Consider the following 16,472-nt stretch of genomic DNA (forward strand, 5'->3'; position numbering starts at 1 on the left):
TAGGACCTTTTGCTATTGTATTTTCATCTTGGTTCTTCTGGTTCCCTCTCTGGGGCCGAAGCCAACGATCACCACTATCACTTATGTATTTTCAACGGTGGAGTTTCTACACACCATAGATTAAGGTGTGGAGCTCTGCTGTACCTCGAGTATTAGTGCAATTACTATTGTTCTTCTATTCAATTCAGCTTATTCTTGTTCTAAGATATCACTTGTTCCTCAACTTGATGAATATGATGATCCGTGACACTCATCATCATTCTCACCTATGAACGTGTGCCTGACAACCACCTCCGTTCTACCTTAGATTGAGTGGATATCTCTTGGATTCCTTAATCAGAATCTTCGTGGTATAAGCTAGAATTGATGGCGGCATTCAAGAGAATCCGGAAGGTCTAAACCTTGTCTGTGGTATTCTGAGTAGGATTCAAGGATTGAATGACTGTGACGAGCTTCAAACTCGCGATTGTGGGGCGTTAGTGACAGATGCAAAAGAATCACTGGATTCTATTCCGACATGATCGAGAACCGACAACTGAATAGCCGTGCTGTGACAGAGCGCGTTGAACATTTTCACTGAGAGGACAGGACTGTAGCCATTGACAACGGTGATGCCCAACATACAGCTTGCCATGGAAAGGAGTAAGAAGGATTGGATGAAGACAGTAGGAAAGCAGAGAGACGGAAGGGACAAAGCATCTCCATACGCTTATCTGAAATTCTCACCAATGAATTACATAAGTATCTCTATCTTTATTTTATGTTTTAATTATCAATCCTCCATAACCATTTGAATCCGCCTGACTGAGATTTACAAGATGACCATAGCTTGCTTCATACCAACAATCTCCGTGGGATCGACCCTTACTCGCGTAAGGTTTATTACTCGGACGACCCAGTGCACTTGCTGGTTAGTTGTGCGAAGTTGTGATAAAGAGTTGAGATTGCAATTGAGCGTACCATGTTGATGGCGCCATTGATGATCACAATTTCGTGCACCAAGTTTTTGGCGCCGTTGCCAGGGAATTAAATGTCCTAACTACAGTTTCGCATTTGTTCCCTGCAATAACAGTGCCAAGTTTTGATCCGGCAATAACACCAAGTTTTTGGTGCGGTTGCCGGGGATTGTTCGAGTTTGGACAACTGACGGTTCATCTTGTTGCTTAGATTAGGTATTTTTCAGAATTTTTAAGAATGAATTCTAGTGTTTCAAGGTGATGTTTTCATCATCACCAAAGCTGATTGATTCTCATCAATTTAGCTCTTGAATGCAATGTCCTGCTGAAGCTTGGCTAGCCATGTCTAATTTTTTAGACTGAAGCTTTAGACTAACATTGCATGATTCCTGGAATTCTTATTAAAAATTTTGAATCTCTTTATTTTCTTTTCCATATAATTTTTGAAAAATCCAAAAAAATTACAAAGTCATAAAAATCAAAAATATTTTATGTTTCTTGTTAAGTCTAGTGTCTCATTTTAAGTTTGGTGTCAATTGCATGTTTCTGTTCTTCTTGCATTTTTTTGAATTCATGCATGTGTCTTCATTGATCTTCAAGTTGTTCTTGATGATTTCCTTACTCTGATCTTTAAATTCTCTTGTCTTGAGTGTTTTGTTGTTTCTCATATGCATTCTCAATTTGTTAGTGTCATCAATAGTATACAAACTTCTAAGTTTGGTGTCTTGCATGCATTGTCTATTTGATATTAGTTGCATTTTGATTATTCCTCATTATTAAAAATTCAAAAAATTTTGTCTTTTCAAGTCAATAATACAGAGAATTGAAGATTCAGAACATTCAGCAAAGGAACTACACAGAAAAAGCTGGGCGTTCAAAACGCCCAGTGAAGAAGGAAAACTGGCGTTTAAACGCCAGCCAGGGCACCTGGCTGGGCGTTTAACGCCCAAAAGGGTAGCATTTTGGGTGTTAAACGCCAGAATGGATACCATTCTGGGCGTTTAACGCCAGGATGGCACAAGAAGGAAGATTTTGTTTTTAATTCAAATTTTTTTTCAAGTTTTCATAATTTTTTAAAATCAAATCTTTTTCAAATCATATCTTTTCAATCATATATTTTCAAAATCAATTTCTTTCCATTTTCAAAAATACTTGCTAACAATTAATGATTTGATTCAACATTTCAAGTATGTTGCCTTTTCTGTTGAGAAAGGTTTAATGTTTGAATCATATCTTTTCTTGTTAGCCAAGTCATTGATTTTAAAAATCAAATCTTCTTAATTTGTTTTTTTCAATCATATCTTTTTAATCAAATCTTTTTAAAACTATAACTTTTCAATCATATCTTTTTAATCACATATTTTTCAAAATAGTTTTCAATCATATCTTTTTGATTTCTAATTTCAAAATCTTTTTCAAAATCACTTTATTTCTTTCTCAATCTTAGTTTTCGAAAATCAATTACCATTTTTCAAAATTTCTTTTAATTAATTCACTTTAATTTTCAAAAATTTCTTTCCCTCTTCTCACATCCTTCTATTTTTGGACTAACACTCCTCCTCAATGCACAATTCGAACTCTATCTTTCTAAGTTCGAATTCTTCTACCTCTTCCTTCTATTTTTCTTTTCCTCTGACACCTCAAGGAATCTCTATACTGTGACATAGAGGATTCCATACTTTCTTGTTCTCTTCTCTTTCATATGAGCAGGAGAAAAAACAGAAGCATTCTTGTTGAGGCTGACCCTGAACCTGAAAGGACCTTGAAGCGAAAGCTAAGAGAAGCTAAAGTACTACTCTCTGTAGAGGACCTAACAAAAATCTTCAAACAAGAAGAAGACATGGCAGCCGAAAACAACAACAATGCCAACAATGCAAGGAAGGTGTTGAGTGACTTTACTGCACCTACTCCCGACTTCTATAGGAGAAGCATCTCTATCCCTGCCATTGGAGCAAACAACTTTGAGCTTAAGCCTCAATTAGTTTCTCTAATGCAACAGAATTGCAAGTTCTATGGACTTCCATTGGAAGATCCTCATCAGTTTTTAGCTGAATTCTTGCAAATCTGTGACACTGTCAAGACCAATGGGGTTGACCCTGAGGTCTACAGACTTATGCTATTCCCTTTTGCTATAAGATACAGAGCTAGGATATGGTTGGACTCACAACCTAAAGAAAGCCTGAACTCTTGGGAAAAGCTAGTCAATGCCTTCTTGGCAAAGTTCTTTCCACCTCAAAAATTGAGTAAGCTTAGAGTGGAAGTCCAAACCTTCAGACAGAAGGAAGGTGAATCCCTCTATGAAGCTTAGGAAAGATACAAACAATTGATCAGAAAGTGTCCGTCTGACATGCTTTCTGAATGGAGCATCATAGGTATCTTCTATGATGGTCTGTCTGAACTGTCCAAGATGTCATTGGACAGCTCTGCTGGAGGATCTCTTCATCTGAAGAAGACGCCTGCAGAAGCTCAAGAACTCATTGAAATGGTTGCAAATAACCAATTCATGTACACTTCTGAAAGGAATCCTGTGAACAATGGGACGAATCAGAAGAAAGGAGTTCTTGAGATTGATACTCTGAATGCCATATTGGCTCAGAACAAAATATTGACTCAGCAAGTCAATATGATTTCTCAAAGTCTGTCTGGAATGCAAGCTGCACCAGGCAGTACTAAGGACGCTTCATCTGAAGAAGAAGCTTATGATCCTGAGAACCCATCAATGGAAGAGGTGAATTACATGGGGGAAACCTATGGAAACACCTATAATCCTTCATGGAGAAATCATCCAAATCTCTCATGGAAGGATCAGCAGAGACCTCAACAAGGTTTCAATAATAATAATGGTGGAAGAAACAGGTTTAGCAATGGCAAGCCTTTTCCATCATCTTCTCAGCAACAGACAGAGAATCCTAAGTAGAGCCACTCTGACTTAGCAACCATGGTCTCTGATCTAATCAAAACCACTCAAAGTTTCATGACTGAAACAAGGTCCTCCATTAGAAACTTGGAGGCACAAGTGGGTCTGCTGAGTAAGAAAGTTACTGAACTCCCTCCTAGTACTCTTCCAAGCAATACAGAAGAGAATCCAAAAGGAGAGTGCAAGGCCATCAACATGGCCGAATTTGGAGAGGAGAAAGAGGCAGTGAGTGCCACTGAGGAATTTAAAGGCCATCTACTTTTTGGTTAAAAAAAAATTAATTTGTAAGTTTCAAAATTTAAAGATAAAAAGTTTTAATCTTATTTTGTCTTCCTAATTTTGCTGGACTTTATTTTATTTTTATATTTTAAATAAAAAAATTAATTTTTAAATTTAAAAATTCAAAAAAATGAATTTTGTCTTTTGAAATCCTATATTTTTTCGAGAATATTTTTTTATTTTTTTATTCTCCGAATAATACTATTTTTTCAAAAATATAGAATAAATTAATTTTAAAAATTTAACCGTTTTAAATTTTTTATTATTGGATATTTTTGAAAATTTTTATTTTTCTACTTTTGGTAAAAAAATTAGTTTTTAATTTTCAAAATTTAAAAATAAATGATTTTCATATTATTTTTTGTCTTCCTAATATTGCTGGTGTAACAGCCCAGACCACCCCGCTAGCACGATATTGTCCGGTTTGGCACCAAAGGCCTCACGGTTTTGTCTTTCACGGTAGGGATGATAGTCGAAGCCCCCCACACTCACTCGTCAAAACGCGTCATGCTAGGGAGAGGTATCCACACCCTTATAAGGCATGCTTCATTCCCCTCTCCAACCGATGTGGGACCTTAGAATCCATCCCCTTAAGGGAGCCCAACGCCCTCACTGGCTCCTCTTAAGGCATGCTTCATTCCCCTCTCCAACCGATGTGGGACCTTAGAATCCATCCCCTTAAGGGAGCCCAACGCCCTCACTGGCTCCTCTTAAGGGAGCCCAGCGCCCTCACTGGCACATCGATCCGGGCTCTGCCTCTGATGCCATCTGTAACAGCCCAGACCATCCGCTAGCACGATATTATCCGCTTTGGCACACAAGGCCTCACGGTTTTGCCTTTGACAATAGGGATGATAGCCGAAGCCCCCCACACTCACTCGTCAAAACACATCATGCTAGGGAGAGGTATCCACACCCTTATAAGGCATGCTTCGTTTTCCTCCCCAATCGATGTGGGACCTTACAATTCACCCCTAAGGGAGCCCAGCACCCTCACTGCACCCTCACTGGCACATCGATTCGGGCTCCGGCTCTGATACCATCTGTAATAGCCCAGACCACCCGCTAGCACAATATTGTCCGCTTTGGCACACAAGGCCTCAGGTTTTGCCTTTGATGATAGGGATGATAGCCGAAGCCCCCCACACTCACTCGTCAAAACGCGTCATGCTAGGGAGAGGTATCCACACCCTTATAAGGCATGCTTCGTTCTCCTCCCCAACCGATGTGGGACCTTACATCTGTGCCATAACCAAAGTTGCCTAGTAACCGTTCCGTGAGCAAGCATGGCATGACCCTGGTGTGCTACTTTATCAACGTAGTAAAGGCCTTCTCACTCAGTACCACGCCCAATGATCTCCTTCGTAAGAATGTCTTGTAAAAGACAAAAGATAGAGTACATGAGTACCACACAATTTAGTTCCTTTGTTACTTGGCTAACAGACAATAATTTTGATGATAAAACAGGGACATAGCGGCAATTTTTTAATTTCAATTTTTCTGAAAAAGTAATGGAACATCCTCCTTTAACATCAATTAATTCTGCACTAGCTGTTTCAATATGGGCTTTTGAGGGTATAGTCAAGTTGTTAAAATCATGGAGTCATGAGTCATAGTATCGGTAGCCCCACAATCGAAAATCTATTCATTTATCTTTTTAATTGGATTCTGATTTTGGGTCTCCCCTTTATATTAAGTCGCGGTATGGGTTGAGCAGCCAAGGAGTTCAGTAGTCCTTGCCCTTACCGCCACTGCTGCCTTGCCATCGTGACTTGCTTCCTCTCTTCTGGCCTCGCACCGCTATTCCTCTGGGATACTTACAACGGCGACTCCCTTACTCTGATTTCTCGATGACTTAAGGTTGTTTTTCCACCAGTCTCGGTAACCCACAATTTTAAAGTAGTTTTCTTTGGTGTTTTTCTTCTTTCTTCTTCCACCAATTGCTTTTTTCATCAGAGTTGCCCATAATGGATAATTAAAATCCGTTTAGTTTGAAACCAATTGACAAATTGTTAGAATTAGTTTGTGATGATCGCATGCCAAAATGATTACGTAGCATATTTGCAATTTGTAATGTCAACTAGTGTTAAACCCGTGCGATGCACGAGCTTATATTTAAATTTGACATGTTAAATTAAAAATAATATTTTATAATCATAAATTTTTTGAGTTTAGTATAACACAATCATTCTTACCTAAATATTATTAAAAACTTCTTTGAACACAACATTTGCTGTTGATGACTTTGGATTGTCGTCTTTGTCTAGAATTAAAACCTTGAGGCCACTGCGACACTTAACTATTGACACAGCAACATAAATTTGTCCATGGGTAAACACTGATTTTCGCAAGTAAAGTCCTACATGTGATAATGATTGACCGTGACACTTGGTTTGTGTAATAACATTTTCCAACACTTCGAATTCATCATTGTCGGCAACTTCATTGGAGAATTCAAGCCACAAATTCTGTACAAAATACTACGTTAAATTAAAAACTTCCTTCTCACCTTTGATTTTATCTCAATAATATTTTTTGAATAAAATAAGGATCTAATTTTGAGAAAACAAACAAACAAAAAATTCATTTTTTGAATAAATACCTTAACACCTTCTACTTTCTCCCCTTCAATGATTGAGGATGCCTTTGAAGTTGGAAGCAAACCGCCGGTGTAGTCAATATCCTAAAATTATAATTAGTTATTAATTATTATTTATAAATTAGATACTAGTAATGATCAAGGAAGAGAAAAATAAACTGATTTTTAATAGAAAGTACACTTATAACTGTACTCACAATTTGAATATGATGAGCCTTTTTGAATTTATTTATGAGGTCCACATTATCAGTCATCTTAACTTTATAAGAATATGAAGAATGTGAATTATCAGATATTTGAACTTCAACGATGAAGAGGAAGGTCTTATCAATTAGGCTGAGCAAAAGTATAGATATATCCGATAGATCTCCTTTCTACAGGGTATTATATAATATATTAATAATAAATAATATAAAAATTACCATTAAAAATATCTTCACTACTAATATTTTTAGAAATAAATATTGGTTTGAAATTACCAATAGGATTGGATCAAGTATCTCTATACAGCTCTTTTCCAAAACTTGTTTTGTCTCTTTGTCAAAGACTACAAAACATACACAGTCAGAGTCATCAATGACGCTAAGCTTTATTCGGTACCTGCTTAATAGAAAAAAAAGCATAAAAAAAGGTTAAACATAGACTTATTCAGTATCTAATCCATTGTGATTAGACTTTAAATTAAAAAAAATAAATACATAATCTTGGAGTTATGGATAAAAGGAGACGGCCACAACTTGAACATTTGAAAGTTTTTGTAAAAGCATATGTAGACCTATTGCATTCACATTGGCTGTACCACCAGTTTGGAATATCTATAATATGACTTATAGTAGCCAAGACAACACAAATAGAAGATTTTGAATATAATAAACGTACTGAATATGCTGTTTTATCTTTATTCAAAGTAAAAAGCAAATAGAAGATTTTGAAGTTTATAATATTCTTGAACCATAAAGAGGGTGACATGAAAAAAATAAGAACATATATAACTGTAATAATAACATGTCAATTTTACACTAAATTTTATATCAAAAGGCCAATAAAAATTTATCGACAACCTAGTATCTTACTAACTTCATTAGAAAAGCAATTGGCATATGATGTTGTGCTCTTTGTTACACATTTAATCTCAAATCTGAAAATAAAGTTATAGATAAATTAGTTATATCTACAGTAAATATTTATACAAAAGTATAAATCATAACTATTAAAATAAAAATAATATTATTCTTACCTAAATATTATTAAAAACTTCTTTGAACACGATATTTGTTGTTGATGACTTTTGGATTGCCGTCTTCGTCTATAATTAAAACCCTGAGGCCACTGCGAATCTTAACTCTTGATAAAGCAACATAAAGTTGTCCATGGGTGAACACTGATTTTGGCAAGTAAAGTCCTACATGTGATAATGATTGATCTTGACTCTTGTTAGTGGTCATTGCAAAGCATACTGTTAATGGAAATTGTCTCCGTTGGAATGTAAATGGCGATCTTGAATCTGAAGGGATCAAGTTCATTCTTGGAATGTACATTTATCTCCAATATTTCTACCGGTTACTACCGTCGCTCCAATTATGTTGCTGCCAAGTTCGTTAACTATTAATCTTGTCCCGTTGCATAAATCTGAAGTTTGGTCTATGTTTCGCAATAGTATTACAGATATTTCTGGCTTCAAAGTCAACTTGTGATTGGGTAGTCCCGAACATTTGATGTCATTTAAGAACTCTAGTGTGAACCACTCTTGTTGTACATCTTCATTCTTATTAACTTAACACAGTTGTGTCAGAACTCAAATACTCCTTTTCCATCCTTGAAAAGATTGTCAAGACAAAATCGTTTACCTTCTCGACACTCTCAAGCGTGGGTGCAAAAATTGCCCTACTCTAAAAATACCTGTAATCTGACATGTTTTGCAGAAACAATCTAAAAGATAACAATGTAAATTGAGTCAAGAGAAAATTTATAAATGTGGCAAGTAAAAAAATTTAAATTTAAAAATCGAAACTGTTAAGAAGTCACTTAATTAGGAATTAGTATTAGAATTTTAAATTTCAAATTTTTAAATAGAGTTTTCTAATTAGCTAGTACAAATTTTAAATTTTTAAATAAAATTTCTTAAATTAATTCAATTTTGTCGGAACAACATTAGAAACAGAATTAAGTATTGAAGAATGTCAAATTAAAATTTTCTTTTAAATAGTATAAATAACCTCACATTTCAATAAGATTGGTAATTCTATTTATTTTAATATCATCTTTTGTAATTAGCATAGTAGCTTATAAATTATATAAAGTTTTAAAAAATATTCTCAAACCTAATTGCTTACTTAAAAATTCAAAAAAAAAGTATATTTGAATTTAAATTTAAAATTTTAAATATAATACTTTAATTAAAAACTATAATTAAATTTTTGTAAAAGCATATGTGGACCTGTTGCATTCACATTGGATGTACCACCAGTCTAGAGTATCTATAATATGACTTATAGTGGCCAAGACAATACAAACAGCATTATAAAAAAAACTTAATGATTTAAATTTCCTGAATTTGGTGAGTTTTTAAATATAAAAGATATATCTAAATAAATAAGATGAATAAACAAAAATAATCAATATACAACAGATTTAAATTAATTTTTTCCTCAACTTTTTTACAGAAAAGAAAATTACCGTATCTAATTCTTTTAACTGCTCAATGATTTTGCCTTGATAAATTTTTAAGAATGCTATTCCTTCCTTTTGCAAATTCACGAATCGAGACAAAAGAGCCCTTTTAACCAAGGCATATATTTTTCCTCCCTAAAATTGATAAACAAAAATTAAAGAACAATTAGATGGGGATAAACAAATAAATTTAAATATAAATAATATAAATTTAAAATAAAATAAAAAATAGTAGTAAAAAACTCACATCTTCATCGAGTCAAACCATCTCAATTTAGTACGTCAATGAAAAATTTTCGTAACTTGGTAGTGTCCATAACCGTATCACTCGTATACGTACACACAAATTGTCGATTGTAGGATTGATTTATGCGATTTTGTGAATATCAGCCATTGGAATAAGTAGATAAATTTTAGATTTTGGATGTATGTAAAGAAAGGGTTTGATGTACTTTGAATTGTGGTGTTATACATATCTCATAATTTATACTTTTATAGTTGACTCATAGCTAAAATTTTTAAAATTTGATTAACTTTAGTTTAAATTTGAATTAAATTTGCAGATAAAATAAATAAATATAATAACAATTTTTAAAATTCTAAATTAACGTAAATATATTTAAATTTATGTATGTAACTACAATTTTTGAAAAAAATATACAAAAATTTAAAAAATAGTGCTAAAATAGAATCAACAAATTTTTAAAAAAGTGTTAAAATTTAAAAAATAACAACCTAAGTAAAATAATTTAAAATTTAAAAAATAACAATCTAAGTACAATAATCTAAGATTTAAAAAATAACAACCTAAATAAAATAATTTAAAATTTAAAAAATAACAACTTAAGTATAACAACCCAAACAAATAATTTAAAATTTAAAAATAACAACCTAAACAAATAATAATTTATAATTTATAAATATAAATCTACAAATTTCTAGTGACAATACCTAAACAAATAAACTCACAGACTCAACGTATAAGCACCACGTCACCATATATTACTATAAAGATAAAGATTCGTCAGAATTTTGAGTCCTTAGAACCTAACTCTGCTATGATACCATGTTACCATGGTACAAAGAGTTTAGGAAAGAAACGAAGAATTATTTAAAGAAGTATTATTTTTATTATTCATATATTTCATCTGTGATTACAAGGTTCTTACCAATATATAGATCAAGAGTACGCTAAGAGTACGCTCGTTATGGAATAATATTCTAATAAATTACATTGATTTTTTTCTAATCCTCTTTGATATTTTCCTGATTTTGTTCCCAAATTATGATATTCTAATATTAATATCCTTAAAATTTTGTATTTTTTCGTTGAGTATATATATATTTTTTTGTAATTTTTTTGTTAATAACTAATAATAATTTTAAAAAATCACAAAAAATATATACTTAGAAAAAAATTACCAAAGTTTGAGAATAATAATAATATCTCATTTTTTTTAATTATGCTTATAAAAAATCATATTTTTTAAAAATATATATTTACTGTTGGGTATTGTTATTGTATTTTTAAATTATTTAAAAGTATTTTTGTCAATAATAAAATTCAGATGCATTTTTTGTTAGCATCTGAATACGTTTCTTGGTAGTTAACCCATTTTAAAAGTTAGAAAGAGAAGTTAGAAAGAGGTTTAAATTTTGTTTTAAAATATTGGAGAGATAATGTGCAGAATAACAAATCTGCGCATATGTTTTAGGTTGTTTTTTATTTTATATTTTTGTAAAGAACTGACTGTAAAATAGATGATTTTTTATGAATATTTTGTCGTATTGATATTATTATTATTATTAGTTTTTTTTTTCCCGGTATTTGACAAAACAAAGTTAGGAAAAAACTAATATTCTATGGGAACGTATTTAAGCCAAAGATTTTATATATATACTTTTTGTAACAACATATTAAACTTTAGATATTATATTATTATATTATTAACATTTAATTAGTAAAGATAATATATTTAAAAACTTGTTTACTTTGCCATGAATGAATTAAAATTAAACTCAAATAATGATAATGATAACTTTAAAAGATTTCATCTATCTTTTAATAACAAATTTCAAACTTTGGTCTTTATATCACATTAATTTTAAAATATTATATTTTTATCTTATCTTTTAATCACGCAACAGAAACCTACCCTAATTTACACAATCATATTATTGTTATAAAAGAAAAAATGCTTTGAAACTGACTAAACCTTCTTACTTTTATCTATCTATATAAGAAATTTTTTGGGTGTACTTATTGCGAGTCTAGCCAATTGACATAGCTTGAGGCTGACATACACGTATCATGGGAGAGGTAGTTGATCAATGGGCAAACATTCATCCAGATATGTTGGACGAATTCGCAAATCGGTTCCATTTATATGATGACTATCTTCAACTTCAAACTTCCGAAGATCCTCAATGGCAACAAAGCTCCATGGCTGCTGTTACCTATTGGCGGCGGTGCTGCTACTAACGAAGCTTTCAAGGTTGATACTCACAAAGAAATTCTTGAAGAGAAGGGGATTTACCATCTCACACTTCCCGAATTACAATCCCAACTTATCCGTGGTTCTTGTTATGGATGGTTAATAATTGTATCCATGTACGAAGGCACCATAAGAATGTTAAATCCAATGACAAAAGTTTTCTTGGATCTTCCTCCAATCTCAGATCTGCCGGATGTAATTCATAACGGAGATCAATGTAGTTTTTACTTTCGTGGACACAACATGATCACCGAGGAAACTATCCTTGCAAATAAATTTCTAATTTGGAAGGTTATTATAAATTCTGCTCCCGATGACATTAATTTTATGGCGGTGGCTTTATATGGATCTTCTAGATTGGCCTTTTACAAGCCAAGTAATAAGAGATGGCTGAAATTACCAACAAGGGCTCGTCCATATTTTCAAGATGTCATATTTTTTCAACGGTGGATATTTGCAATAGAACATGATGGGAAGCTATACAGATTTGATACAATGACAAAAGCAGGTCCCAGGGTAACAATTTTTAAACCATCAACTCCCTTTGATACTGTTACTACAAAAGACATTAATCAAAAATATCTGATTGTGACTGCTGATGGAAGTTTATTGATGGTGGTAAGACATCTTATTAATTTGATTTGTGAGGAAGAGGAACGTTCCTACAAGACTACCAAATTCGATATTTATGAATTGAAGGAAAATAATTCAAATGCATGGTCAAGGATTAGTAGTTTGGGAAATTATATACTGGTAATTGGATTTAATGCTTCTGTTCAAATGTTCGCTGGCAATCTTTTAAATTCCAAAGGAAATCAAATCTACTTTACAGATAGCTTGGTTCAAGAGCAATTAGTAGAGACTTATTATCATAACATTGGCATCTTCAATTTAGAATATGGAAGTTGCCAAGAAGTGTTATCAGATGTTAACTTTTTTTGTCCTCCTGTTTGGATACTCCCTTGACTTTGTTTTTCTTTTCTGATATTAGACTCTTATCTTTTGCTTTTACAAAGTATTGTGTTTAAATCATTTTGCAGACTCTTCATCATTGAATCTTTTAATTTATTCTTTGGTCAAGGCATGTTTATGCCTTTCTTTAAAATTACGAGTATACAAGCTTGTGTGATATACAAAGTTAACTTATGTATAACAATATATAAAATTAATACAAAGAGTTCACTATGACTTTGGTTTCTAATTTTTTTAGACTATATTTATCCTTGAACAAATTATTTATAAAGCAAATTATAAAGACAAATTAGTCATAAAATTTATTTTGAAAAATCAAATAACCTCCCATTAAAATAAAATCAATTTTGTTATTCCTATAACCATGATAACACATCTCTGAACAAAAAACAAATTGCTAATAAATTAGAAAATGGACTAAGTGAACATCAATTTTTTTACATTTTTCAAGATCTTAATGTTTTGTTTAATTATATTAAAGTGTTTTCTTTGTAACATTTTAGAAAAATCTACCAATTTTATTCTTCATGCACACTTATGTGTTTCTCCTTTAACACTTTCAATTGCATCGCCTCCATCGTCTTCTATTGCCATCATCTACCGCAGTTGCAAATTTCATTCCATTTAATTTATATTTTCAGTAATTCATCTATCCATTTAATTCATTCCCAACTTTTCACTTAAAAAATAGTTATGTTTTTTTTCTCTTATCAATTTGATGTAAAAAAAAACCTTTTTTTATCTCATCAATTTGATATAGAAAGAAAATATTTTTTTTATCTGATATGTGTTCTTATTTTTGTTTACATATCTTTACTTATCAATGATGGAACGAAGAAGTTTGATAAATATTTTGTTAACTTATTTCTTTTAGATTGCTTTGTAATAATATTTTTTAAATTTTCTAAATTATTGATTATATAGAGTATTATATTTGACGAGCCAAACTCGATTTAGTTTGACGAGCCAGACTCGATTTATGAGAGAAGAGAAATAGTAATATAATATTATTATTATATTAATATTAGAGATGTTTGAATAATATTATAATATTATTTGATCTATTTTAGTTAAAAATAGGAGACCGATTTAACCGGGTTTAAAGTTTACTGGTGCAGATTAATTGATAGAGGATTAATGTCGGTCTAGAATTTCTCAACAAAAAAGAACTTCGTTGTAAGCATGGTCTAAACCAACAATTAACCCTCAATCAAAATTTAAAAGGTTGTCACAATACAATTCAATAACCAGGAGTAGAATCTTGGGTCGTTCTCCCTAGAAATTGCAATCAAGTACTGAATTATTGGCTATGAAGAAAATCGGGGATGAGATAGCAATTGACAAAAAGTGTAAACAACAAGAAAGTAAAATTCAATTAACTAACAAGGGAAAGGAAACTCAAATGGTAAAAAAAAGGTCTTGGCAAGGGATGATGGTTAAGGATCACAATCCTTGTTACTAACCACAATATGATAATTATAAGGATTACTCCTAATTTGTCATTGATGGTTAAGATTTGTGCCGGTTTAGAATTTCTCAATTGAAATTAAGTGTTTCATTGATAACATAGTCCAAACCAGCAATTAAATCCCAACATCAAAGTTTAATTCAAATCAAATATAAACCGAGAGTAATTAAACCTCGGGTCGTCTCCCTAGGAACTAATGCCTAAGAGCGCACAATTTTGGTCGCAAGAACAAAAGGGGTTTTCAATGATGAAAGTAAGCAATAAAGAAATAAAAGAACGATCCAAAATTGCAATTATTAAAGTAATAAAGAAATAAAAGAACTATGTATGTAATATGAACAAGTAAAACTTTAAAGTGAGGAAAATGTGGTTCAAAGCATAAATGGAACCTTGACTTAGGATGAGTTATGGAATTCCTTCCTTGCCATAACCACAACTATGATAATTATGATGTATTAATCTCACCTAGTCAACCCTTAATATCGAAGAGTAAGTCAAGTGAGCATAATTGTTATTAATCCACAAATCCTAACTATCTTACTAATTACCTTAATAAAAAGCTAGCGTTAGTGAAAACAATAACAACTAACAACCCAAGAATTATCACTAAATGTTGGACATTACAACTCTAGTAATCCATATACTCATTTTTCCAAGTCAAGGGATGGAAATCTACCCCATAATCAAAATTGGCATTTCATCAAACACATGGTAATCATAAAACATGGCAAAGTTGGAAAATTACCTAAAACTATAAACAACCAATGATCAAAAGCAACAAAGGCAACTCAATAAACATGTAAAAGCCATCAAACATCAAATTCATTAATTAAAAATCAAAATTGCAAAACTATATATATATTGACAAAGGAAAGTAAAATATAAGAAAGTGTAGGACAAGTAGTGTAATAAAAGAAAAAATTAAGAATTACTTACAATGGGAAATGGCTAGAATCAAAGATCAAAACTTGGAACTATAAAATTCTACAAAACCCTATGAAATTGAGAGTAAACCTAAATTAAACTACCCTAAAACTACTTCTAAGTATGTTGTATGAAGTATGGTAGTGTATGGTATGAGTGGGTGTGTTGCTAGCCTCCTTATATGCTCCAAAGCCATCAGAAATGGGCCAAAAAGCCTCCCAAATCCGAGCCACGTGACTTTTTAATGAAGTCACACGCAGGAACTTGTGCGTACGCACACTTGCTGAATTTTTCTCTTGTACGAACGCACAGCGAGATACGCGTACGCACACATGGCTGTGTGCTTCTCCTTTGTTTTCTTCATGTTTTCTCCCAATTGCATGCTTTTCTTCCACTCTTATCAAGCCATTCCAACCTATTACACCTGAAATCACTCATAAAAAATATCAAGGCATCGAATGGAATGAAAGCAGAATAAAATTGATCAAATTAAGTACAAAATAGCATGTTTTCACAATTAGGCACAATTTAGAGAGAAAACACAAAAGCATGCTATTTAGATGAATAAATGTGGATTTATATGATGAAATCCACTCAAATCAATCCAAAATTTATTGTCAAATTTGGATTCATCAGTAATCTCCAAAATTTGAGGAAAGTCAGGTGAGCTTAATTGATCCTAGTCCATAAGTCCTAGTCACTCACTAATTAATTTAGTGAAAACTAGTGTCAATGAAAACAAATTATCAATCATTTTGACATGAGTAACTCAAAGTCACCCAAGTTACGATCCCAAGCCAAGAACATAAAAGCTACTCTAAAATCAATTCATGCATTTTATCAAACACCTAGTGTGCATAAACATAATGCCTGGTAAATTGCATGAATTAGTAAAATCTACAACTACCGAATGTAAGAAAACAACAATAACAACTAAATTAGACCACAAGAAAGGATAAAACATAACATTTCATTGGAGAAAATCAAAATCCAACAAGGGTTCATGAAAGTAAAAATGACAACATAAAGAAATTAACAAGAGAAACTAAGAATATTAAGACCATAGAACAACAAAATATAAAGGGAGTTGAACTAAAAACAAGAATTAAAACTTGGATCTAAGAAAATTTAAGCTAACCTAGCCTAAATTCTAGAGAGAAGAGAGAGCTTCTCTCCCTAGAAACCTATTTTA

General features: G+C 32.1%; 1 protein-coding gene across 1 annotated transcript; it reads left to right on the forward strand.

The window, feature by feature from the left end:
* Nucleotides 1–11,811: 11,811 nt before the first annotated feature.
* LOC112762930 (uncharacterized) lies at nt 11,812–12,882 on the forward strand. The gene has a single exon (XM_025808757.1). It carries the CDS (start codon nt 11,812–11,814, stop codon nt 12,880–12,882), a length of 1,071 nt encoding a protein of 356 aa, XP_025664542.1.
* Nucleotides 12,883–16,472: the final 3,590 nt, after the last annotated feature.

The sequence above is a fragment of the Arachis hypogaea genome, chromosome 1 (genome assembly GCF_003086295.3).
Source record: "Arachis hypogaea cultivar Tifrunner chromosome 1, arahy.Tifrunner.gnm2.J5K5, whole genome shotgun sequence".
Taxonomy (NCBI): Eukaryota; Viridiplantae; Streptophyta; class Magnoliopsida; order Fabales; family Fabaceae; genus Arachis; species Arachis hypogaea.

What these genes read in the sequence shown, in the direction of transcription:
- LOC112762930 (XM_025808757.1), top strand. Translation starts at nt 11,812, where the DNA reads ATGACTATCTTCAACTTCAAACTTCCGAAGATCCTCAATGGCAACAAA.